This window comes from Dipodomys spectabilis, unplaced genomic scaffold (genome assembly GCF_019054845.1).
Source record: "Dipodomys spectabilis isolate Male_0828 unplaced genomic scaffold, ASM1905484v1 ptg000003l, whole genome shotgun sequence".
In the NCBI taxonomy this organism is placed as follows: Eukaryota; Metazoa; Chordata; class Mammalia; order Rodentia; family Heteromyidae; genus Dipodomys; species Dipodomys spectabilis.
Genome location: NW_024870680.1, coordinates 18,045,286 through 18,071,332, shown reverse-complemented (window position 1 = coordinate 18,071,332; position 26,047 = coordinate 18,045,286). Strand labels below are relative to the sequence as shown.

General features: G+C 44.4%; 2 protein-coding genes across 3 annotated transcripts; both read right to left on the bottom strand.

The window, feature by feature from the left end:
* Positions 1-6,340: 6,340 nt before the first annotated feature.
* LOC122114994 (tripartite motif-containing protein 6-like) lies at positions 6,341-13,927 on the bottom strand. 2 transcript variants are annotated; one of them, XM_042688287.1, is made up of 7 exons: positions 13,475-13,927; positions 12,611-12,706; positions 11,511-11,741; positions 9,330-9,352; positions 7,951-8,051; positions 7,453-7,479; positions 6,341-7,028 (listed from the first exon to the last, which is right to left on the bottom strand). In XM_042688287.1, exons 1-7 carry the CDS (start codon positions 13,895-13,897, stop codon positions 6,469-6,471), a joined length of 1,461 nt encoding a protein of 486 aa, XP_042544221.1. In that variant the 5' UTR covers positions 13,898-13,927; the 3' UTR covers positions 6,341-6,468. The 2 variants fall into 2 exon arrangements, with proteins under 2 accessions (XP_042544221.1, XP_042544213.1); XM_042688279.1 differs by lacking the exon at positions 12,611-12,706 and having other exon boundaries at positions 13,428-13,516.
* A 10,749-nt stretch (positions 13,928-24,676) lies between these two features.
* On the bottom strand, positions 24,677-25,651 carry LOC122114042 (olfactory receptor 52B6). The gene has a single exon (XM_042687159.1). It carries the CDS (start codon positions 25,637-25,639, stop codon positions 24,677-24,679), a length of 963 nt encoding a protein of 320 aa, XP_042543093.1. The 5' UTR covers positions 25,640-25,651.
* Positions 25,652-26,047: the final 396 nt, after the last annotated feature.

Here is a 26,047-nt window from a genome sequence, read left to right as displayed (position 1 = left end):
CAGCACCACATAAGCAGAAAAAGCCGGAAGTGGTGCTGTGGCTCACATGGTAGAGCACTAGCCTTGAGCTGAAGAGCTGAGGGACAGCACCCAGGCCAAGTTCAGGCCCTACGCCTGAAAAAAAAAAAAAAAAAAGTGATCCTTAGCAATGTCTTAGATCTACTCTCAGACAGACATTAGCTATTCATCAAGGAGTTAAGGAGAAAAATGTCAAATGATCTCGACAAAGAGGCAGATTCTTTTTATATTGTGTTTTAAATTTATGTCTCTTCTCTTCATATATTTGCAATGTGAACGTGAGTAAAATCCTGAAATGCCTGTGCTTATTTTCTTGCAAGTTGCAGATAAACATACTTTTGATAAGTGTAACAAAGTGAGTTATGATTAAACATCTATTGAAGTCTCAATAAATACCTGTTCTATTCATTAACGAAAACCGTGAGTTTTCAGTGTCCATAAAATGGGTGTGCTAGTTGGGCACCGGTGGCTCACACTCGTAATCCTAGCTACCCAGGAGGCTGAGATCTGAGGATCACAGTTCAAAGCCAGCCCAGGCAGGAATGTCCATGAGACTCTTATCTCCAATAAAACTACTAGAAAACCGGAAGTGGCGCTGTGGCTGAAGCAGTAGAGCACTCGCCTTGAGCTGAAGTGCGCAGGGACAGCGCCCAAGCCGAGTTCAAGCCCCATGACCAACAAAAAAAAATCCAAAAAACAAACCACCACCACCAACAACAAAAAAACAGGTGTGCAAAGTTAGAATGTGGAAATGACCTTACTCAAGTATCCTATTTAAGTACTCTGGGAGACAAAGCAATTTATTAACCCAGCCTCCTCCACCATGGAGAAAAGACAATGTGTAATGTGGTGATCTCCAATGTCCAAAAGAGTTTTAGGCTGGGAATGTGGCTTAGTGGTTGAGTGCTTGCCTTGCATGCATGAAGCCCTGAGTTCAATTCCTCAGTACCACATAAACGAAAAAGCTGGAAGTGGTGCTGTGGCTCACATGGTGGAGTACTAGCCTTGAGTAAAAGAAGCTCAGGGATAGTGCCCAGGCCCCGAGTCCAAGCCCCAGGACTGGTCAAAAAAAAAAAGTTTTAGTTGGACTAAGTTAGGTCTAAATTACTGACCTCTAGTGGGTAAATGCCAGGAATTCTGCAGTACATTCTACAAGGCATAGGATAACTTGCTGTAGTGTTATTCAGTTCAAGGTGTCAGAAATGCTGAGTTTGAAAAACCCTGTTTAATACTTTTTGCTTTCAGGGTCAGTGAAATACCCAGTGTCTCCACTCCTACTATTTTCATAGCTGTGCAATGACCCCCAATCATACTAACAATTTGAATAATCTCTTTGGGTCTCCACAGACACAGTACCTCCTAGAAGACAGGAGGGGGTAGAGGAGGGGCAGAGGGGCAGTGATGGGGACTGGCTTATGGAGGACCCATGGAGCTCTTTGGATGCTGGAAATGCTCTTATTTTTTTTTTGGTCTGGTTGTGGGACCTGAACTCTGGGCCTGGGCGCTGTCCCTCAGCTCTTCAGCTCAAGGCTAGCACTCTACCACTTGAGCCACAGCGCCACTTCCGCCTTTTTTTCTTTTTGCTTACGTGGTGCTGAGGAATCGAACCCAGGGCCTCATGCATGCAAGGCAAGCGCTCTACCACTGAGCCACCTTCCCAGCCCCTATTTTATTTTTTTTGTTAGTCTGACCTCTGGACCTGAGTGCTGTCCCTCAGCTCTTCAGCTCAAGGCTAGAACTCTACCACTTAAGCCACAGTGCCACTTCCAGCCTTTTCTGCTGTGGTGCTGAGGAACTGAATACAGGGCCTCAGGCATGCAAGGCAAGCACTCTACCACTGAGCCACCTTTCCAGCCCCATGCTCTATTTTTGTTGTACTAGTTACACAGTATAAAACTTGTTAAAACTCGTTAGTTTGTGCATTCTAAGTGTTGCACTTTATTGCATGTAACATCTACCTCAATAGCACTGAATATAAAAGAAAATTAAGTTTTCTAGATGACTTTTTTTTTTTGCCAGTCCTGGGGCTTGAACTCAGGGCCTGGGCACTGTCTGTGAGCTTTGCTCAAGACTAGCATTCTACCACTTGAGCCACTGCATTACTTCCAACTTTTTCTGTGTATGTGGTTCTGAAGAATTGAACCCAGGACTTCATGCATATGAGGCAAGCACGCTACCACTGAGCCACACTCCCAGCCCTCACTTAACTTTTTCACTCAAGGATGGTTGTCTACTACATGAGCCATAGCTTCAATATTTTTGGTGGTTAAGGGACCTTTCTATCCTGACTACCTTTGGACTTTGGCCATCAGATCTGTCTCCCAAGTAGCCAGGATTATAGGCATGAGCTATTGGTGCCAGGCAAAACTGGAGTTACTTGAGACCTCACCTGAAGTGGAAGAACCTGGAACAGGAGATTCCCTATCAGAGTCCCTTTCCTTCTTGGGTATAGAGCAATCCTGTCACTTTCCTTCTTAAAGATCATGCTGTTCTATGAAAGCAAACTGATGGATTCATTTTTTCCCCCATGCTATATTCAAGAAAATCTGGTAGGAATAGGTCAGTGGTGGAATGCTTGCCTAACCCAAAACACCATATGTTGGGTATCCATGCCATAAAAACAAATAAAAGTCCTACCTCCTTTAGAAGTCACAATGTAACAAAAAATTCCACCTTTGGAAAATATTTGTCAAGGCATAATAGGCCCTTCTTTCCATTACTGATCCATGCTTGGAGAACTAAGAGCAAAACCTAGTCAGGAGGATACATTCAATTTTGCCTGAAGATTCACAACTATCCAATAAAAATTGGATAGTTGGGCATGTGCTTTGGCTATATATTAAGTAAGTCCTGGGGCTTGAATTCAGGGTCCAGGCACTGTCCCTGAGCTTCTTTTGCTACCACTTGAGCCACAGCACCACTTCAGGCTTTTCCTGGTTCTGTGGTACTGAGGAATTGAACCCAGGGCTTCATGCATGCTAGGCAAGCACTCTACCTCTAAGCCACATTCCCAGCCCCAAGGTAGCTAATTATTACTTTCTCATTCTGGTTTCCTCTACTTAGTTCCATGATAGTAATTCTTATCCCTCAACAGGCAATATTAGTTGAGATGTATTTATTAACTTAGTCCATTCATTCTCTGTGTGTAGTGGCCAAGTTTTTATCATTGAAGTTGAATGCTGGTGGGTCACACTAATAATCCTAACTACTCAGGAGGCTGAGATTTGAGGATTAGTTTGAAGACAGCTTGGGCAGGAAAGTCGAGACTCTTATCTCCAATTAACTACCAAAAAGCCGGAAATGGTGCAGTGACTCAAAGTAGCAGACCAGTATTAGTCTTGAGCACACAAGCTCAGGGATAATGCCTAGACACTAAGTTTAAGCGTGAGGACTAACACCAAAGACAGACAAGGCTGGGAATGTGGCTTAGTAGTAGAGTGCTTGCCTAGCATTCATGAAGCTCTGGGTTTGATTTCTCAGTATCACAGAAACAGAAAAAGCTGGAGGTGGTGCTGTGGTTCAAGTTGTACAAGTGGTAGAGTACTAGCCTTGAGCAAAAGCAGCTCAGGGACAGTGCCCAGGCCCTGAGTTCAAGCACCAAGAATGAAACAAACAAACAAACAAAAAACAAAAAGGAAGATGAAACAGGTGAAATCAGTAATAAATTTTATTTCACTCAATATATCCAGGGCATTATCATTGCCATATACAATGCAAAAGCTGTTAGTGAGGTATTCTACGGTTTTGTGGAAATCCAGTGTGAACTTTGTTCTTTTAGTGCACCTCCATTCAGTCACAAAACAGTAATCAACAGCTTCCATTTCCCCTCACATCTACTCAACAGTTTGTTTTTAGAGTTGGCTCAGAAAGCACACAGCACCTCTCAACCAAAGTCACAGCAACTCATTCACTGCTATTGACATTTGGGCAGAAAGGGAATGGGTGTCAACAGGCATCAAGGGGCTTCTGTAATTTCATCCACTTAGGAAGTAGAGATTGGAAGGATGGAGCTTCAAGGACAAGCCAGTAGAGAAAAGTTGGCAAGCTGGCGCTGGTAACTTACACGTAATTCTAGTTACTCAGAAGGCTGAGATCGTAAGATCAAGATTGAAGCTAGCTGGTACTACAGTTCTGACTCTTCCAACTAACTACACCAAAAGGTTGGAAACGGACCTTTGCTCAATTAATAGAGTGACTCAGGTAGTATGATACCAGCCTTGAGTAAAAAAGACAAGTAAGAGTGCGAAGCCCTGAGTTCAAACCCTAGTTTTTCCATAAAAGGGAAAGAAAGAAAACTTTGTAAGATCAGGTGTCCAATAAACTGGATGCAAGAGTTTCAGGTGTGTAATCTCAGCTAATCACAAGGCCATAAGTAAGTAGAAGGATCCTGGTCTCTAAAATGTTTAAGACTCTATTCAAAAAAATAATTAAAGAACAAAAAAAGGGTTCAGGATCTGGTTCAAGCCCAGAGTTCAAACCCCAGTCCCAGTGACAAACAACAACAGGAAGAAAAAAAAAAAAAGGTGTGATAGGAGAGGGAAAGTAGTGGTAAGGTGATGTATGCCTGTAATCTCAGCTATTTGAAAGGTTGAAACAAGAGCATATGAAATTTGAGCTGGGAAGGTGGCTCAGTGGTAGAGCGCTTGCCTTGCATGCCAGAGGCCCTGGGTTCGATTCCGCAGCACCACATTAGCAGAAAAAGCCAGAAGCGGTGCTATGGCTCAAGTGCTAGCGCACTAGCCTTGAGCTGAGGGACAGCACCCAGGCCCAGAGTTCAGCCCCATGACCGACAAAAAAGAAAAGAAAAAACGAAATTTGAGGCATGCCTGGATTAAATTCAAGGCCAGTGTGGAAAACTTAGTGAAGACCTGTATCAGGAGCTGGAAGACAATGGGTCAGGTATGCAATCCTCGGCACTCTGGATGCTGGAATCCAGGCGGGCATCATGTCTAGAAGCGATGCCAGACAGAAAAGTCTGAAACTCTATCTCCAACTAACTAACTAGCCAAAAGCTAGGCTAGAGGTGTGGTATTATGCCATCCATAGCAAGCAAGACTAAGTCCTAGCACCTGAATTCAAGCTCTAGAACCAGCACAAAGAAGAAAGGGCTGGTTGGGGTTGTAGCTCAGTGGTAAGAGTTTTTGCCTGGGATTCATAGGACAGGTCCTGGGTTTAAGCCTCAGTAGCACAAGGAGAAAAAAGTAGGATGGAAAGAGAGAGAAAAGAGATGTGGAAAATGTAATTTTTTTCCATGCATTTCTTTTTATTCTAAGAGAAAATTGATTATTTTCTTCTTCATTGTTGAGGACTACTCTGAAATGTGTAGGATGAAAGCAGGAGACTGGTAGAGCTTGTAGTGAAGACTGAAGATACCCTCCTTCCAGATGAATTTAATGCCATGAGAACATTTTCTTTTTGGTCAGTTGCAGGGCTTGAACTCTGGGCCTGGGTGCTGTCCCCTGAGCTCTTCAGCTCAAGGCAAGTGTGCTACCACTAGAGCCACACTGCCACTTCTGGTTTTCTAGTGGTTTATTGGAGATAAGAATCTCACAGACTTTCCTGCCCAGGCTGGCTTTGAACCTCAATCCTCAGATCTCAGCCTCCTGAGTAGGTAGGATTACAGGTGTGAGCCACCAGTGCCTGAGTGAGAGAACCACACTTTTTTGTGTTTTCAGCACTCAATCCTACATATATTACTCAGTACTTTCTTTGTTCATTGTTACATTTTGTAAAGCCTGACAACACAACCCTATGAAGTTATAGGCTAATTGTGTTTGTAAATATTAACCTATTTGTGGTAGATTTAACAATTCAAAGAACTCCATATGGTGGGCCCTGATAACAATAAAACTGGAACATGACTACCTCAATACAGAAAGACAACATTACAATTTTTTACCTAGTACCCAAAATTAAAAAAAAATTAACCAGAAGAGAATTTCTTCCTTTTAACCCTGTGCATCATGAAAAATTTCCATCCAACATCTGAACTCTTCAGAAACCAAGAGCTGAGATGCAGCTTGAGCTCTGTGGAGGATATTCGCTACAACCCCTGGGTTGAGTTTATGTTCCAAAGGAAAGGAATGAGAGAATAGAGAAAACAAAACTTCAGAGACAGCTGGACATTGGTGCTTCACACTTAGCATCCTAACTCTTCAGGAGGCTGAGATCTGAGGATCCTGGTTTGAACCCAGCCCAAACAGGAAAGTCTGAGAGATGCTTATGTCTAATTAACCACCAAAATGCTGAAAGAAGAGCTGTGGTCCAAATGGTAGAGTGCCAGCCTTTACCAAAAAAAGCTAAGGGACAGCACCGAGGCCCTGAGCTGAAGACCCAGGACTGGTAACAAAACAATCAAAATAAATAAAAAGCCCTGAGAGAGAAGAGTCAGGAGCCAATGAGCCTTGTGGAGACAGGAATCCATCAGCTGAGGGGTGGGGGCAGGGATGTTCAGGAGCTGGGGCGACGCAGGGTCATTGGGACTCCACAGTTGCAAGGATTAAAATATGGACAGAGCGCAGTAGGAAAGTAGTATTTCGAGAAGGTGTAGATGGGTAAGCCGTGGTTGGTGACATTATAAAAGGAGACAGTGCCAGCCTCATAGTCTAAGAAAACCCCAATGCGGCGAGGGGGCACTGTCATGGAGAGGAGCAGGGAGGCAGAAGAGTCCTCGTAGGCTCTGTATTCGTGTTTATGCTGCAAACCAATCACCCAGTACCCGCTCTGTGGCTGATACCTGGAGCAAGTATTCAGCTTGTGTGCATACGGGCTGAAGGTCGGTTGCCCTGAATTACTGCACACGCCCAGGATCCAGGCCGACTTCTTGTACACATCGACCTCCCAATAGTATTTTCCCGAGGAGAAGAGCTGGGAGCCCAGGACACTGCAGTCGTGATGTTCTTCCAGACAGGAAGGCTCTGACAGCTTCGCTCCCACAAACCTCACTTGCCGCCGGTTTTTAGATAGGACAAGATTTAAATTAGCTGTGTGTGGGTTGAGAGTCACATCCACTAGAGGAAAAGAAACAACAACCATCCAATGAGGTAAGAATGGGAAGTTGGACGGGTCAGATTTGGACATGTTAGGTTTGATTTTTGTTTTTTCCAGTCCTCAGGCTCTAACTCTGGGCCTGGGCACTGTCCCTTAGCTCTTCAGCCTGAGACTAATGCTCTACTTCTTGAGCCACAACACCACTTCCGGTTTTCTGGTGATTAGTTGGAGATAAGAGTTTCATGGTCTTTCCTACCCGAGCTGCCTTTGAACCACAATCCTCAGATCTCAGCCTCCTGAGTAGCTAGGATTACAGGCCTGAGCCACTAGTGCCTGGCAGATACAGACACTTTAGATCTGAAGGAATGTATGGGTTTGGGGGGTAGGAGCATGCAAAAGGAGGGCATCAGCCATGTTAGCTCAGAGATCATGGTCTCTACTCACCCCAGTAGCTCTGGACATCTGTCAGCTCTGTAACAGGAAAAAGAGTGACACAGGTTAAATGAAACCAGTGGTCTCAGGCTGTGTTCTCTCTGCCCTCACTAGACAAAGGAAAATGGCAAGTAATTCTAGGAAGACAGTCATTTTATCTCCTCTCTTTTTTTTTTTGCTAGTCCTGGGTCTTGAATTCAGGGCCTGGGCACTGTCCCTGAGCTTTTGCTCAAAGCTAGCACTCTATAATTTGAGGGGCAGCACCACTTCTGGCCTTTTCTGTGAATGTGGTACTGAGGAATCGAACCCAGGGCTTTATGCATGCTAGGCAAGCAGTCTACCACTAAGCCACCTTCCCAGTCCCTCTGTCGCCTCTTAAGCAAGAACTGACACTTCTTTACCTCCCTCCCTCATCAGCACTCTTGTCTTATACGCAAAATACCAAACCTTCCCTATGTGTTCCTCACCATGTCAGCAATTCTACACCCAAACGCTTTCCCCAAATCTTACCTCTAAATACTCGTAGCATCCGTTTCAGATCTGGGGCTCGGAACATACTTCTCAGCTTGGTGGGGAGAGCCAGAGGCTCCCTCAAGGTCCAGAACTCATTCCTAGAAATGACAAATCCTATGTTAACCCTGCAACATCTGTTTCCCTCACCATGCAGGTCCATCAGTGAACATCAATACTCCCTTCTGAGAAAGGCTCAGATTCTTCTACAAAGGGCCCTGTCACTGGACCAATAAGATTTGGACTAGAAATCAGCTTCTCACCATCTGTGTAACTTTCAGTAAGATTTAACCTCTTGTTTTGTTATGTGTGCCAGTACTGAGGCTTGGCTTCCTCTCTCAATGTAGACACTCAACTAATTCCACACCTCCATGTCTGGATTTATGCTGGTTAACTGGAGAGAAGAGTCTCTTAAATTTATCTGTCTGGGTTGGCTTTAAACTCAGATCTCAGCTTCCCGAGTAGCTAGAATTACAGGCATGAGCCACTGGTATCGGGCAAGATTTAACCTCTTAAACCCTCTGGTTTAAATGAAACCTCTAGTTTCTTTCCTTGTTTTACTGTTGTTAGTTTTATAAAACAATAATTTTCCTTTCTCTATGTCCTAGAGAGAGAAAAAAATTAAGAAGAGTAATGGCTGGGAAATCATTTGCTGTCTTTACAAAAGATGTAAGATATGAGCCAAGCGCCAGTGGCTCATACCTATAATCCTAGCCACTCAGGAGGCTGAGATCTGAGGATCGCGGTACAAAGCCAAAGCCAGCCTGGGCAGGAAAGTCTGTGAGACTCTTATCTCCAATAAACCACCAGAAAACCAGAAGTGGTGCTCAAGTGGTAGAGCGTTAGCCTTGAGCTGAAGAGCTGAGAGACAGCACTCAGGCCCAGAGTTCAAGCCCCATAACTGACAAAATTAAAAAAAAAAAAAAAAGATGTAAGATACTTAAATGTCACTGCCATACCAGAGGGTCCAGGAGGAGGCACTGCAGATGTTCAGCCTGATGGGAAAATGCTTGGGCTGATAGGAATGAACTGTTGGGCTTACACAGACTCAAAGAAAGGCAGAAGGCTTTAGGTCCTACATCAATCAGAAGAGGGCCTCTTGGTACCTTACAAGTCACTGTCTCTGGACATCTTCTACCAGTTGGAGAACAGACAGCCCAGCTGAGGAACCAACAGGTCCTGTACTTCCCTGTCCTTCTTTTGTGTCTTCGTCATCCAAATTCTCCTACTGTGAAGGCCAGCCCATTTCTTTTACCTTGGGATCCCCAAATTCTCCTGTCATGAACAATGCCTTACTGTCTCACTGACTACAGGGTAATTCTATGGACAGAGAATTTTTTGTCCATCTTAAGAATTCCCTCATGTTTTTGTATACATACCTTTTCGTGACATCACTCACATCCTAGAAAGTAAAACGACAGATTAGATAAAGCAGTAATAATAGATCATGTCATTCTCCCAGGTATGAATAGGAATACCTATTGAGGCTACCAAATAGATGTAGAATTCAGGGCAAGTATGCACAGTCATGCATGCCTGAAACTCTAGCTCTCTGGAGGCTGAGGTTGGAGGGTTTTAGAACAAGAGTACCTATAGACAGATTCTGTCTTCAAACCAACCAACCAATGAAGAAAACAACAACAAAAATGGAATCAATAACAAACCCTCAGGGCACAGCAACCCTAACAACCCATAGGAAGATATAAAAAAAAAAATCAATTTTACAACTGTGTGCATGTGGAGGTGTGATGTTATGTACACATTGTCTGTGTTACTTGCCATGCACTGTGTGTGACCCTGGAGAATGATGGTCAAGTCATCATTTTTGCCCTTGAGAAGCTTACAATCTAGCCGGGTTACTGAAGATACAAATTCAAAGGCTGGAAATATGTTTGGCTCTCAAAACTCAACTATTATAATGATCTATCCATTTTAGCTGACTTCAAACATTTCCTGGACTTCAACAAGCGCATGTGGATGATCCCCAGATCTGTTCCCCCATGATGCACTGGACTATTAACAGACAGTCCAGCAAATGGACACAAGTGCTTCAAACTAATATTTAAGAGAAAATGTACTAGATATACAATGCTTATCTGCTACTCACTTTTTATTATTCAACTGCCTATCTTATTTCAGTAAAACTGACCATTGCTTTCTATTTGGCTCCCCAATTTCAACTCTATACATATCAATGATCTGAAGACAAGGCCAGTTGTTTGAGGCATATAACACAGGAAAAACTATTTTCTCTGTATTGGGGCTACTTTGCATTGTGGTTCACACAATTCAAACTGGCTTGAACATAGAAAGCAGAAGCAGCATTGGGTAGTCAGTACATCAAACAATGTCTTGGCTAGCAAATTCAGCAACACCATAACAAAGAAGGAAGAATGTTCGTGAGGAGAGAATTCTAGAAAACTATTAGGTAACACTCAATTTTAAAGGTCTATTGGATAGTTATGCTAATGGGCCCAAGATCACCTGTATTAGCACCATAGATTGATGATTCCATTATAATTAAAGAAATTTTTTTTTTATAGAGTTTAAGGAGTTTGTAGAACAGCTAGAATGAAGGAATGAAAGAAAAAGTATTAGAGTAACCTAACACCAAAAATGAGTACAAAAGACAAATAAAGAAGTGAATAAGGAAAAGCCCTAATAGGTTGAAAGTGACCAGCTATGTTAATATCAGCTCCAAGAATAAAGAGATACTCATTCCACTAGTAAAAGAAGAGCAAGAAAGGAAAGTACAGTCTGAAGGTTCCAAAAGTCAAAGGTATACCATGCCCTAATTTCAGAGCTGTACCGTTCATTTTATGTAGAAAACAAAAGTTCAAACTGCAACCTCAATTCAAGTATCCGTTTCCATTCGAGTTCCTCCATCAAGTCTCTCTCAACTGCATACCTTGCATCCTTGCTCCAAACTCTATCCTCCGAAGATACATTCGAACAGTTATGCAACATGCAAGCTAATTCTATCCCCAGAGATAAGAGAGGAGAAAGCCAAGAAAGGCCAGTAACTACTCAATCTCTAACTTGAGTTTTGGCACTTGTTTCCCGGTTATTAAACTGTGCAAAAGCACCTGACAATATGTCCAGAACAGCTAGGGAGACAAAAGATGCCTATTGCTCAGTGGTTCTTGGCTGAGGTAGGGTTAGAGATGCTCTTCCTGGGGACACCTGATGTCTTGAAGGGTTTGGAGTTGTCATACTTGCTGAGATACAGTAGGCAGAGGCCAGGAGTGCTGCTACATACCCTGGAGAAGAATCTCTCACAGCAAAGAATTATCTAGACCAAAAAGTTAATAGTACGGAGACTAGGAAAGCCTCCTGTGAGCATCATGAGATACAGGATCTTCTTCCGAGTGATCAAATCAATTCTTTGACCACCCTTTATAGAAAGTAACAGAAATGGGGCCTTTCCTTAGCATTTATACTCTAAATCTTATGCTTTGTTTATGATCTCTTCTCAGTTCAATAGGCAAGAGACACTACAAAGGATTTCTTTTTTCCTACTTGTCCGACTCCCAGATTCCAGGCTTCTCCACAAGTCTCACCTGTAGCAGATCTACTGTGGATCCCTGGCATCGCCGCTCCAGGTCCGAGATGAGCTCCCTCAGGGACTGGTTCTGGTGGATCAGCTCACCCTCTGCTTTCTCCATAATGCCCAACCCTTTCCTCTCTTCCTCCTCCAGCTTCTTCAGTTCCTGTTGCTCCTCTTTGTCCAGAATGTTCCGCAGCTTATTAAATTCTTTCTGGATTCTATGTCTCTCAGGCTCCATCTGACTCTGTAGTATCAGGGAAGAAAAATAGGCTGCTGTCTGTTGGGTTAAGGGGTCCTCTCTGGGGGTCTGAGAGGTCAGCCTCACTGGGAGAGCGGCCAGTATCTTCAGGAGAGGCTAGTGGGAACAGGTTCCTACTCATTTACCCTGGCCATTAACCACAGGCTGCCTTTATCAAAGCCTTATAAATATGGACTGTGATTCCTTCCTTCCTAGATGAGCTTTGGATTCCAGTAAGTCTCTGTAATCTCTCAGACTTCCGTATTAGCCTCTCCTTCCTCTTTGACTACTTAGATAGGATGTATTAGCTCAAGATCAAGCTGTCATTTCCAGGAGACCAGAGACTGAAACTGCAAAATGAGCCCCAGAATTGTAAAGTAGAGGCTACCTCTATCCACAATGTCTTTCTTTTTTTTTTTTTTTTTTTTTTTTTTGCCGGTCATGGGGCCTGAACTCTGGGCCTGGGCGCTGTCCCTCAGCTCTTCAACTCAAGGCTAGCGCTCTCCCACTGGAACCACAGTGCCATTTCCGGCTTTTTTTTTTTTCTTTTTATGTGGTGCTGAGGAATCGAACCCAGGGCCTCAGGCATGCAAGGCATGCACTCTACCGCTGAGCCACCTTCCCAGCCCCCACAATGTCTTTCTTATGTGCTTGTTTCCAAAGCCTGGCTTTGCTTTTAATGTTCACCATTTACCCAATCCTATGCCCCTTGCACAAGGCAATCGATACTCTGGTTCGAAAAGAATGTGATGAAGAAGCAGGCCAAAGAAAATTCTTATAGTTATAGATCAGGACTTCTTTGTCCTGGGCTCCCATGAGCTGCCCTAAACCTGTCCCAGGATATCCTGGACACCCTTCGGAGGAGTCCTTCTTGCCTTCCAAGATGTTCTATTCTCTCTTATCACAGCTATTAGCCTCTCAGCTTCTTGCTGCTCTCTTCTCAGCTTCTTCAGAGACTCCTGGAACATTTCCTGGAAGAAACACAGCAGGATAAGCAGGATCAAACTTTAAATTGCCTCAGGCCTAGATTGGAAGGACCTAAACAGAGTCTGACTTCAGGAAAAGACTGTCCTGTGTCTTGAAAAATTATTAAGGCCAAACAACCCTTTACACATACAAGACGTAAACCAACAAGAACAGGCAACAAGAACAGTTCTCTTTCTCCTGGACCACAAACCACTTCATTCCTTTTACCCTCAGTGCCACTATGTCTCCCACACCCAACTCAACAGCCTCTCCCTTCCATCTGCAGAAAATTCCACTCAATCCTGTGCATTAAATAAAGAGATAATGTTTCTATTCTTGACTGGGGAAATTTTCTAGGTTCATCCTCTAGGTAAATGGAAGGAGTACAAGATATAAGTTAAAATCCTCTACCACAGCTGGGTGCTGGTGGCTCATACCTGTAATCCTAGTTATTCAGTAGCTGAGATCTGAGGATCATGGTTTTAAGCCAGCCTGGGCAGAAAATGCCATGAGATTCCAATTTCAATTAACCACTGAAAAGCTAGACTATTAAAGGTAGACTTTTTTTAGCTCAAGTGGTAGAGCTCTAGCCTTGAGCCAAAAAGCTGAAGGACAGTGCTCAGGCCCTAGGTTCAAGTCCCAGTATCAGCATGCACACACACGTGTGTGCGTGCACACACACACACACACATATACACACATGGGCACAGACACAAAATCTCCTACCAAGGTGCATTGTTTCCCGCTGTCCTCCTTTCATCCTGGGTCCCCACCTGGTACTCCTGGGCAACCTCCTCCATGAGGAATGTGTGGTGACCACGGTGCTCCTGAGATCGCTCACAAAGCCAGCAAATCAACTCCCCGTCCTCCTTACAGAAGAGCTGGAGTTTCTCACCATGCTGTGCACAAAGAATGACCTTTGCCTGCTTCCCTGGGCCCAACACTACCTCCCTGAGCCTCTTTACTATGTTGGCCAGGTGCCGATTAGGCCGGAGGCTCCCAGGCTGGTAGCTGGCCTTGCACACAGGACAGCTGCTCTTCTCTTCTCGGTGGTGCACTGATTCTTCACTGTTCCTTGTGATGCAGGCTTTGCAGAAGCTGTGGCCACAGTCGATGCTCAGGGGTTCTGTGAGTAGTTCCAGGCAGATGGGGCAAGTCACCTCCTCTTGGATGTCCACCAGAACTGCTGAACTCATTGCAGCTACTTTCTTAGCTCAGGCCTGCCCAGCTTGAATTCTAAGATAGTTCTTGCTTATAGAATTCTAGATAGAAGAGCAAACAAAACCAGGCTCAGTCTAAGAAAGGAGGGAAAATAAAGGAATTCATATTATACCTTCTTTACCAAAATCATATGATACCTCATATTATACCTTCTTTACCACAATCATATGAGGTATCATATTAGTAGAGATACATATGTTAAAGCCAGGTGATGACTCAGGCCTATAACCCCCTAGCTACTCAGGAGGCTGAGATCAGAGGATCATGGTTCAAAGTCAGCATGGATAGTAAAGTCCATGAAACTCCTGTTTCAACGAAAATCCAGAAGTGGTATAGTGAGAGCCTTAAACCAAAAAGCTAATGGGCTGGGTGCTGGTAGCTCACGCCTGTAATCCTAGCTACTCAGGAGCCTGAGATCTGAGGATCTCGGTTCAAAGCCAGCCTGGGCAGGAAAGTCATGAGACTCTTATCTCCAATAAACCACTAGAAAACCGGAAGTGGTGCTGTGGCTCAAGTGGCAGCGCGCTCACCATGAGTTGAAGAGCGCAGGGACAGTGCCCAGGCCCAGAGTTCAAGCTCTGCACCGACAAAATAAATAAATAAATAAATGTTAACAGAGAGGGCCCAGGCCCTAAATTCAAGCCTCAGCACTGGCATAAAAAAAAGCAAAAATGAAAACCACATTAACGACATTAAAGCACATTCCTTTATCGAAAAGACTTCGCTGTCTAGACTCTCTAAAATGTAGCTCCTCCAGGACTACTCCCTGCATACTCATCCATTTTGTTTTTTCTTCTTATCCCTATCTTTTAAAAATATTGTACACGGGTGTATGTGTGTGTGTGTTTGCGTGCGTGTGTGTGTGTGTGTGTGTGTGTGTGTGTGTGTGTGTATACTGGAGCTTGAACTCAGTCTTATACTCTTATTTGGCTTCTTTGCTCAGGGTGGGTGGCACTCTAGCGCTTGAGCCACAGTTCTACTTCCAGCTTTTTGCTGGTTAACTGGCAATAAGAATCTAAAACAGAGTGGCTTTAAATGAATCTCAGCCTCCTGAGTCACAACTGGTTATGAAAATCTTAGTTGGGAAAATATTTCCTCCACTTCCTATTTCTATTTCTTGGGGCTTTCTTGGGAAGGTGGGGAATGAAAGGACTCAAGGTGGAACAGAAGGTGGATGCTTCTTCATAATCAATGACATCTTTGATCCTAGAGCCAAAGATGGAGGAGTTATGGCAGATAGGTGAAAAAGCTCAGGAGAGCTCAGGAGAAAGGGGCACCACTGACCTGTGCACCAGGCACACAACCGTGAACCAAAAACTTATCTCTGTTCTTCTGGAACATAACATTTCATTGGGGAAGAGTCAGAGACAATTAAAACTATGTTGGCCATGAGCTAGTAGCTCACATCTGTCATCCTAGCTACTCAGGAGGCTGAGATCTGAGGATCACTGAAGCCAGCCTAGGCAGGAAAGTCCATGAGACTCTCATTTCCAATTAACCACTAAAAAGCTGGAAGTGGAGCTGTGGGCTCAAAATGGTAGGGTACTAGCTGTAAGCACAAAAGTTCAGGGACAGTGCTCAGGCACTGAGTTCAAGCCCTAGGACCAGTACAGAAACAAGCAAACAAACCTATCTTTCTTCTAATTTTTTAAAAGAAAGTTCTCAAGTGTTCAGTTGTATTAACATGGTTTGAGATCATACTGAGAATATTCTTTTGACTTTGTATCATTTTCACTGGACACCATTTGCTCTGCTTACGTAGATGGATAGATGGAGTCAAGTTTGAAAATGCACTGGCCCTAGTTCCAAGCATGACCTTATTGTACTGGACCTTATTCCAGGATGGCTGGAAGCTGAACTCCATACGTGAATACAAAATGGCCAGTGTGGGCCTAAGATTATAGGTACCTTCTCCCCCAGCTTGCAACTCTGACAGGTTAACTGCTTTCAGACCCAAACCACCAGAAGCTGAGATCTGAGGATTAAGGCTCAAAGTCCACCTAGATAGAAAAGTCTCTCCAATCTCCAATTATCCACAAAAAGTCAGAAGTGGAGCTGCAGTTCACAAAAAGCTCAGGGAGAGCACCCAAGTAAGCCCTAACACCAGCACGTGTGCGCGCACACACACCCACACCCACACCCACACCCACACACACGGTAACACTCATATCACAATAAATGGTTTGCAAAAGTGTCCCGGAGTAGGATGGAAAGGTTACAGTACATAAGCAGAGCTGAGCAGGACTACAAAGGTGAAGCTGCTAATTTAGTGAGGGGGAAATCAGAGACTAAGTGCTGCCACCTAGTGTTTTGTGGGTGTCTATTCTGCTTTGCTTAGCAACCATAATGTTACTATTAAATATGTATTGAAAACCTTTAGAAACTAGGCAAAAATGTAATTATTTTGGATGTAATAGCCTGATAATTCCTTATATCAACACTATGAGTATCTCCTAGTCCCCATTTCAGAGTTGTGTATACTGAGGTTAAGCATCCAGTCTGAGTGGTTGATTAGCTGTTTTAATGTAAACATTGAAGCTGCAGAGCTGGAGGCTTTTGCTATTCTTTTGTATCTTTCTTCATCTCAAAAGATGTAGAATAAAACTGTCGACAAATTAAACATTTAACCAAAGTAAACACAGCAGCTACCAGATGTAATGAGTAATTAAAATAGAAACATGAGCTAGTAACTGACGCCTGTAATCCTAGTTCCTCAGGAGGTTGAGATCTAAGGATCACAGTTTGAAGCCAGCCTGGGCAGGAAAATCTAATCTGTGAAACTCTTATCTCCAATAAACTACTCAGAAAAAGCAGGAAGTGGTGCTGTGGCTGTAGTGGTAGAGTGCTAGTGGTTGAGCGCACAGAGACAGGGACAGTGCCCAGGCCCTGAGTTCAAGCCCCAAGACTGGTTGAGAGCGATGAGAGGAGAGAGAGAGAGACAGACAGACAGACAGACAGACACAGACACAGAGAGACAGAGAGAGGGCACAGCATATATGAGAACACACATGGAGCCATATGCATATATACATTATCAAACTGACTAAAGTGTGGCATGCGCAGGAGTAGATTCCCATGGTGTAACTCTTATAAATAATCAACTGACAGTTTAGAACAAAATGATTGCCAGGAAGCTGAAACTTGTTTTATGCAAAAGGATTGGGCTTAAGGTGGATTAACAGAGTGAAATGGTGGCAAATACAGTCTCTAGTCTATGTACATATGTGAAAATAGAACTAGGTAACTTGGTGGGGGGATTTCAATAGGTGGGGGGAGAAGGGAGGGTTGACATAGATCAAGACACCTTGTAGGCCAGGCACTAGTAGTTCCTGCTTGTAATGCTACCTACTCAGGAGGGTGAGCTCAGAAAAGCACTGTTTAAAGAACAACTAAAAAAAAAGTCTGTGAAAAAAAAAAAAAAGTCTGTGAGACTCTTCTCTCCAATTATCCAGTAAAAAGCTGGTTCAAGAGGTAGAGTGCTAGACTTGAGCAAAAAAGCCAAATGAGAGTATGAGGCCCTAAATTCTGGCACAGAAGAAAGAGGAGAAGGAGAATGGGGAGGAGGAGAAGGAGGAGGAGGAAGAAGAGGAGGAGGGGAGGAGGAGGATGCATTGTATTCATTCACATGTTGAATTGAAATCCTTTTGCACACTATTTAAGTAAAAAATTTTAAAAGAAATTAGTGATTAGCATTGTTATAATCTCAAATGATAAATGACTGTTGAGCATTATGGTTGGACTTGACGTTGGCATTGGAGAATAAAATATGAAACAGAATGCCAACTTATAAAAATGCTTATGTTAAAAAATAATAGTGAACTCAGGAGGCTGAGATCTGAGGATCATGGTTCAAAGCCAGCCAGGCAGGAAAGTCTGTGAGACTCTCCCCTCCAATAAACCACTCAAAAAAAACCAGAAATGGCGCTGTGGCTCCAGTGGTAGCGCACTAGCCTTGAGCTGAAGAGCTCAGGGACAGAGCCCTGGCCTAGAGTTCAAGCCCCATGATCAACCAAAAAAAAAAGGTAATGCATCATAGTGAAGGTTCACTCCATCTCCCCCCCCCCCACACACTTTCATTATAGGCAAAACTGTATCCCAAATACACAAGTACGGAAGAATTAAGGATGAAATTCTGCCTTATACATGTGATGTAGTAATAGTCCCAAAGCCGAAAGGATCCGTGAAAACTCTAACTAGTAAATGGACAAATTGCGGTTGTACCACTAAAATGGCATATTACTGTTAAAAGACAAAATTACAACTAAATTTTGCAAATAAAGTTTAAGTGTGTTGGCAAATGTAGTAGATATTTGCAGCTATTAGCATGTGAAAGTGTGGCTGGTCATGAGAATTCGTGTGACATACACATCTAATTTTAATGGTTTAGTAAGAAAAAATAATTCAAAAAGTACCTCATCAAAATTTTAATGATTATATTTTGCCTGTAATATATAATTATAGTTTTATTATGTGTAAGCACCTGGACAAAGGAGTTACTATGCAACAATTCATTTATGAACACAATACGTTTTGATTAATGCCAGTACTGGGGCTTGAACCCAAGGCCTCTTGCTCTAACTCAGGGTTGGCAAGTTACCACTTAAGCCGTGTTTCCAGTTCCAGCTCTTTGCTAATTAATTCAAGACAAGTCTGAATCATCTGGTTGGCCTAACTCTGAAACAAGATTCTCAAACTTCAGCCTCCGGAGTAGCTAGGATTACCGGTGCTAGCCACGGGAGGTGGGGGGGGGAGGGGGAGGGTGTTCTTTTTATTTTCTAATGAAGCTACTGGAAAACTCAAAATGATGCCTAAGGATCCATTTTTTTCAGTAGACATTTCTATTCCCCCCCCCCCCCCCCCATCAACTATGCTACTTTAGATAGTCAAGAAGTTAGTACTAGGGATTGAACTCAAGGCCTCACGTGGTCTACAGCTTCAGGCATGCCCAGGTTTTTGTTTTGCTCTGTGTTTGCTCTGGAGGTGTCCGGAACTTTGCCAGGGCTGGCCTAGAACCCTGCATCCTCAAGACTCCGCCTCCGCTTCCGGAGTGGCTAGGACCATGGACTGGCGCCTAGCAGGCCAGGCTTAGTCTTCAGCACCCATGGCTTTCCTGAAAGATTTTTGGTCTCAAGAAGAAAAGCCCCTAAACCCGGAGCGATGGGGGCAGCTCTAGTGATCTAGCATTCTGAAGGACAAAGCCAAGGTCATGACTTCCAGGGCAGCCTGAACTCCATTAGAGGCCAGCCTGGGCTACAGGCCAGACTGACACCGAATACATACAATTAAATCATCCCCAACCTCACTGAACTCGTAAAGACAGGAAGGGAATCCAGTTCTCCCCTACCCCCCTTCACTGTCACCGAGTCACCCTCTTCCCGGGAGTGACACATGGCAGTCACAGAGCAGTGGACACCTCCAAGAGAAGATCAGACGCGAGCAGCAACCTGGTGTCAAAGTTCAATCGTGCCAAATAAAAAGTACCAGAAGAGAGGGCCGGGCGCTGGTCTCCGATCCGGAACGCCTCCGTGCCTGGCTCTGCCTTCCCCCGAAAGGCGTGCCTTCCAGGGCGCCCGCCCGCCGGCCTCCGCGCGCCCCGGCCCCGCGCGCCCCGGCCCCCGCGCGCCCCGGCCCCCGCGCGCCCCGGCCCCGCGCGCCCCGGCCCCGCGCGCCCCGGCCCCGCGCGCCCCGGCCCCCGCGCGCCCCGGCCTGGCTGGAGGGCGTGGCTCCCCGCCGGCCTCCTGCGGTGCAGGCCGCACGCGCTCACTTCCTGCGGCCGCCGCGCTGGGGCGGGGGGGGGGGGGGGGGGGGGAGGGGATGCCGACCTCTGCATCCCTCGGGTATGGCACCCCAAGTGTGCTGGAAACTTCCCCAAACTGCTACCTTCCGACACCCTCTAACTCGCAGCGCCGAGCTGCAAACTCTCACGACCCGTCCCGGCGCGCACACGGCGAATTCCTCGCTGCAAAGGTGTCTCCTCCAGGATCCCTTCCCCAAACTTGAGGTGGCTCCAGAACGGCAGAGGAGGCCCATCCTCCTCCTCACCCGGGAGCCCCGGCACCACCCCGGCAAGGCGGATCAAGCGCTCACTGCCAGCGGGACACTGGCAGCTGCCCCCCAAAATGGATGTGGTCACTAACCTGGAATCGGTGGGGCCTGGGACAGAGCAGGGGAGCATTTGCAGCCTGACAACCGCCGCCACTTCTTCCAGCAAAACTGAAGGAAGCTGGGGAAGGGGGCAGGGCTAGGGGAGGAGAAGGGGAGGGAGGGGAGGGGAGAGGAGGGGGGGGGGGAGGAGTCGTTCTTGTGGACCGCACAGGCTTGTCCAGCCAAGACAGAGACCTTGCGCATTACAACTGGGTGGCCACCCAGCCGGTGCTGCAGCCAAGGAGATGCGGGCCACGAAGGCAAGGTTACTCCTGAGGCCTTAGAAAACACCTGAGGCCAGAGATGACACAAATCATCCATTCACTTTAGCTTTCTGATATCATATCAGAGTTTAATAACATGCTGTTATTAATGACCGGGGTACAAAAATGATGCAGATACTGTTTGACTCCATATTAGCATATCAAACTAGCAAATACGTAAAAATACCTGAAATGAAAAGAATGAGCAAGGCAGGCTCTCTTTTGCCAGAAGATCATTAAAATTTATGAAAATGTATCAAGCCTGGAGTAGTGGCCTACCCATGACTCAGCAGCCTATAATCCCAGCACTTGGGAAGCTAAGCAGAATAGTGAAGACCAGACGGGGTCTGGCTAAATAGAAAGACTGCTTCAAAAACGTATAAAAAAGTTATCAATTTAAAATTACATATATTTGTAATTTTACATACTTTTATCTATATATATGTACATATATATATATATTATGTATGTGTGAAACTGTAATTTCAACCTATATAACTGAGATACCATTTCTCTGTTTTGAAACCTTTATTTAGATGTAAAGGATTGGATGACACAAACATTCTGGGAAAAACAACAACAAAGAACACCCAACATTCTGCCCTAGGAGATTCTTGGTGTCACCTGGTCTGAGCAGTCACGTGGGGGAGGGGCACAGAGGAAGGAGATACTACAAGCTCAGATAAAAGTCCAGAACTAGTTGGACAACTAAAGAGAATTGAACCAGGTATCAAAAGATTGTATTTGAGGCAAATGGAAGGTCACTGGAATTGCAAAGGAAGCAAACAGGTATCATTATTCTAGTAAGTGCCTCTTGACCTCTGGCTAAGAAGCTCACAAAATATACTTTATCTCCCTCCGGCCACAGAGGTTTTAGGAGTGTGTCTCATCCTCCTGTGTTGCTATGATGATGATGCAGCCTAGAGCATGCTTATGCCCTGAGATTCTTCTAGGACCATCAGATTGTCGATGTGCATAGCAGTGGGGCAGTAGTATGTTGAAATGACCTCGGGAGATATCAAAAATACCTAAGTCTGAGAAGACAGTGTATCCAGCCCTTGATTTGATATGGAAGATGAAGGATTAAGTAGATGTTGCAGCATATTGACAGAAGGGGGTAGATTTGTGAAATAAATTGTGTTTTTTCTCTACTTCATTTGGTGACAGTAAGGAAATTAAGGATAAGGGCTTTCAGGAACTACCATTCATCTTAATGATACTGAGAAAAATAGAATCACTTCCTGCTCCTCATTCAGGAAATGGGGGCAAAAGACACCATATTGTAGTTTATACATTATCATCCAGTTTATCTATAGTATACATTTTTATTATGTGAAATGGTTAACAGAAAAATGTACATTATTAAGCCCATGCACTTAGAATACCTTGTTTTTTCCCTTTTGCTTTATTTTATTTAAGTGAAGTTCCTTTGAACATTTTAATGCGTTCTATAAATCTAAGGCATTTTCATTAACTAGAAAACTTTTCTCTTAATTATAGTTAGTAGACTATTCAATATAAAAATTAAAGTTCCAGGCGCCGGGTAACTTACACCTGTGATCCTAACTACCTAGGAGGCTGAGATCTGAGGTTCATAGCCAGCCAGCCGGGAATGTCCCTGAGACTATTATCTCCAATTAGCCACCAGAAAACCTGAAGTGGCACTGTGGCTCAAGTGGTAGAGCACTAGCCTTGAGCTGAAGAGGTGAGGGACGTCCAGAGTTTAAGCCCCACAATGACAGAAAAAAAATTATTTATTGGTGTTTTAAATTGCTAGTTGTTTTGTATATTCCATATTCTTTATATATATAAATTATTCTGCTGTAGAAATTAATAGTAGCTAGGATTACAGACGTGAGCCACCTGCGTCCGGCTTAAAACAATTTTTTTAATTAATAGCTTCAAGTTCACAGAAGAATTGTTAGACAGTACACAGAGACTTGCATACTCTAATACTAGTTCCTCTGTTGTTACAATATTTTTAACTCAGCATATCACTCCTTGCTTATATTTTTTTGCTTAAGGGTAATGCCCTACCACGTGAGCCACGTCTCTACTAGTGGCTTTTTTTCTTTTTTGATCAGTTATGGGTCTTGAACTCAGGGCCTGGGCACTGTCCCTGAACTTTTTTGCTCAAGACTAGTACTCTACCACTTTGACCCACAAATCTACCTCTGTTTTATTTGTTGTTGTTGTTTGTTTTTGTCAGTTGTGGGATTTGATTTCTGGGCCTGGGCACTGTCCCTCAGCTCTTCAGCTCAAGGTGAGGACTCTAACCATTTGAGCCACAGCGCCATTTCCAGTTTTCTGGTGGTTAATTGGAGATAAGCATCTCCTGGACTTTTCTGCCTGGGCTGGCTTTGAACCTCGATCCTCAGATCTCAGCCTCCTGAGTAGCTAGGATTACAGGAACAAGCCAGGTTTTTATTTTATTTTTATTTTTTTTATTTTTTGCTGGTTGTGGGGTGTGAACTCTGGGCCTGGGCGCTGTCCCTCAGCTCTTCAGCTCAAGGCTAGCACTCTACCACTTGAGCCACAGTGCCACTTCCGCTTTTTCTGCTTATGTGGTGCTGAGGAATCGAACCCAGGGCCTCATGCATGCAAGGCAGTACTCTACCACTGAGCCACCTTCCCAGCCCCGAGCCAGGTTTTTGTGTGGTGAATTGGAGTCTCAAGGGGAATTTTCAGCAGATCTCAGTAGTGAGGATTATAGGTGTGAGACACAGGTACTCAACCTACTTGTGGCTTTTTGCTGAATAATTGGAGACAGGAGTCTCTTGGATTTTTCTCTCTAAGCTGGCTTCAGACTGGCTTCAAATCCTCAGATCTCAGCCTAGGTGTGAGCCACTGGTGTCTGGCTTTACAGTCTTAACTAAGTTTATACTTAATTTTCCATTAGTTCTACGCACGTGTATGTGTGTATGTGAGTGTGTGTGGTTTGTGTGCCAAGACTGGGGGGACAGTACCTCTTTGCTTTTTCACTTAAGGCTGGTGCTGTACCAATTGAGTCTCAGCTCGATTTCCAGAATTTTTGTGGTTAACTGGATACAAGAGACTCCTAGATTTTCCTACTGGGGCTGCCTTTGAACTGTGATTCTCAGACCTTAGCCCCTTCGGTAACTAAAATTAAAGGCATAAGCCAGCGGTGGCTGGCTCGACTTCTAATTTTGATGATAAATATAATTTTTTTTTTGGGGGTCCAGTCGTGGGGCTTGTACTCTGGGCCTGGGCGCTGTCCTTCAGCTCTTCAGCTCAAGGTTAGTGCTCTACCACTTGAGCCACAGCTCCACTTCCAGTTTTTTTCTTTTTGCTTATGTGGTGCTGAGGAATCGAACCCAGGGCCTCATGCATGCAAGGCAAGCGCTCTACCACTGAGCCAACTTCCCAGCCCAATAAGTATAATTTTTTACAAGGCATATTTGGATGAAAAAGGCTTCTCTGTCTCTATATTTTAAGGAACATTCTAGAATTGGTATTGGTAGTCTAGGCTGATTTGGTAAAAGAGATGTTGTATTTAAGATCAATGGATTTGTCCATTGTCTATGCTGTTGTGTGTTAATATTTTGGGTAAGTATGATGTACCAGTTTTTTTATTTTAATATATATTTTTATTGTAAAGACACTGTACAGAGGGGTTACAGATGTAGCAGTTGAAAAGAACTTAGACTAGCATCGCATGGGACTATAAATTGTTCGATATAATGGTTGGGATTTTCATAAGAAAGATGCTGAAGTAGTAAATAAATGCCCAAATTACATACAAGTAGTGAAGAACTCATTAAAGATCCAATGCAAGTAGATATGAATAAAATTCCTATTTGGCTGGTAAACTGAGGCTAAGTTATCACATTACCCCTGTTTAGTTAGTTCTCTCTAAGGGAGGTTGGGATCAAACCACACTTGAATAAGAACATGAAATGAGTGCTACAGATTTCTCAGAAAAGAAATCAGAAGTTGATTTGAGTGGATGACCCATGCAAATAATGTAGGACATGGATGAAAATAGCATGGGGATAACTGGAAAATACAGCAGGAAGGGTGTAGTAGAGGTAAGGCAAAGGTACATTTAGAAGATAAAAACCAGGCACTGATGGTTCATGTCTATAATCCTAGCTACTTAGAAGGCTGAGATCTGAGGAACCTTGGTCAAAGCCAACCTGGGCAGAAGATGTCTGTGAGACTCTTATTTCCAATTAATCAGAAAAAAAAAAGCTAAAAGTAGAGCTGTGGCTCAAGTGGAAAAGTGCTGGCCTTGAATGAAAAAGCCAACGGAGAATGCAAAGCCCCGATTTCAGGCACCACCACCACAACATATTTAAAGAGGATTAAGTTGAGGCCAAGTCCAAGTCAAGAGCATTTATTTAAATTCTTTGGCCAGTTTGCAAACATCTGCTTAGCCCCTTCCAAAATTTGCTTGGTCCTCACCCCATAAATAATAGGGTTGAGCATGGGCGGGATAACCACATAGAGATTGGCCAGCAGGATATGGACATAGTGTGGGATGTGTTTCCCACCAAACCTGTAGGCAAAGACAGAGAAGAGGGCAGGGACATAGAAGAGCAGGATGACACAGACATGGGAGCCACAAGTGCTCAGGGCCTTGGCTCGGGCTTCTCGGGAAGAGAGGCGGAAGACAGCACAGAGGATGTGAACATAAGAAACAGCAATAAGAATGATGTCCAGGCCGGTGGACAGAAGAGCAGCTGCCAGTCCATACCAGACATTGACGGAGATATCAGAGCAGGACAGACGGGCAATGCCCATGTGCTCACAAAATGTGTGTGCAATAATGTTGACATGACAGTAGTGCAGGCGCTTGAGGAGAAAGATGGACGGAAACATGATAATGAAGCTGCGGGAGAGAGTGGCCATGGCAATCCTCCCAATGACGTTCCTTGTGAGGATGGTGGCATATCGCAGAGGGGAGCAGATGGCCACGTAGCGGTCAAAGGCCATCGCTAGCAGGACAGCAGAGTCAGCCACGAAGAGGAAGTGGATGAAGAACATCTGTGTGAGGCAGCCATCGAAGGAAATGTGGCTAGACCCTAACCAGAAGTTGGCTAGCGTCTTGGGCATGGTCGAGGTTGAGAGTAAGACATCAGCACTGGCCAGCATGGACAGGAAGGTGTACATAGGCTCATGCAGGCTTGGCTGGGAGACAATGATGCAAATCAGAATGCCATTGCCTATCAGGGCAGCTATATACATGGTGCAGAACGGGATGGACAGCCAGATGTGTAGATGTTCTAGCCCTGGGATGCCGGTGAGGAGGCAGCCAGCCGTGCGGGTGTCAGAGTTGTTCCCAGCCATTATGCTGTGAGCAGATAAGAAAGGCATGGTTTTCTGAAAAGCCTGTGTCACAGGGGTAAAATAGCTTCAGATTTCGAATATCAACACCAACAGTGCGTGTAAAGGCTTGCAAACACACGGTAAGAGTTACATATAACTCACAGGCAAGGGCTCTGCACAAAGGATACAGATTGCATGAAGTACATACAGTCAGGCCCTTCCTACAGATTGTGACTGTTTGTATTATTTGGGAACTGTTTTGTTGTTTGTTTGTTTGTTTGTTTTGGTGTGTGTGTGCCTATACTAGGGCTTGAACTCAGGGCCTATGCACTGTACATTATCTGTAAGCTTTTTTTCACTCAAGGCTGGTGCTCTACCACTCTACAGTCAACTTTTTGCTGGTTAATTGGAGATAAGGGTCTTATGGAC

Excerpts from the sequence above, each read along its gene's own strand:
- LOC122114994 (XM_042688287.1), bottom strand. The coding sequence starts at position 13,897 with ATGAGTTCAGCAGTTCTGGTGGACATCCAAGAGGAGGTGACTTGCCCC. Across the intron at positions 12,707-13,474 it reads AGGTTGCCCAGGAGTACCAG|GAAATGTTCCAGGAGTCTCT; the intron begins GTGGGGACCCAG and ends TGTTTCTTCCAG. Across the intron at positions 7,029-7,452 it reads AGATGTCCAGAGCTACTGGG|TGGATGTGACTCTCAACCCA; the intron begins GTGAGTAGAGAC and ends CTTTTCCTCTAG.
- LOC122114042 (XM_042687159.1), bottom strand. The coding sequence starts at position 25,639 with ATGGCTGGGAACAACTCTGACACCCGCACGGCTGGCTGCCTCCTCACC.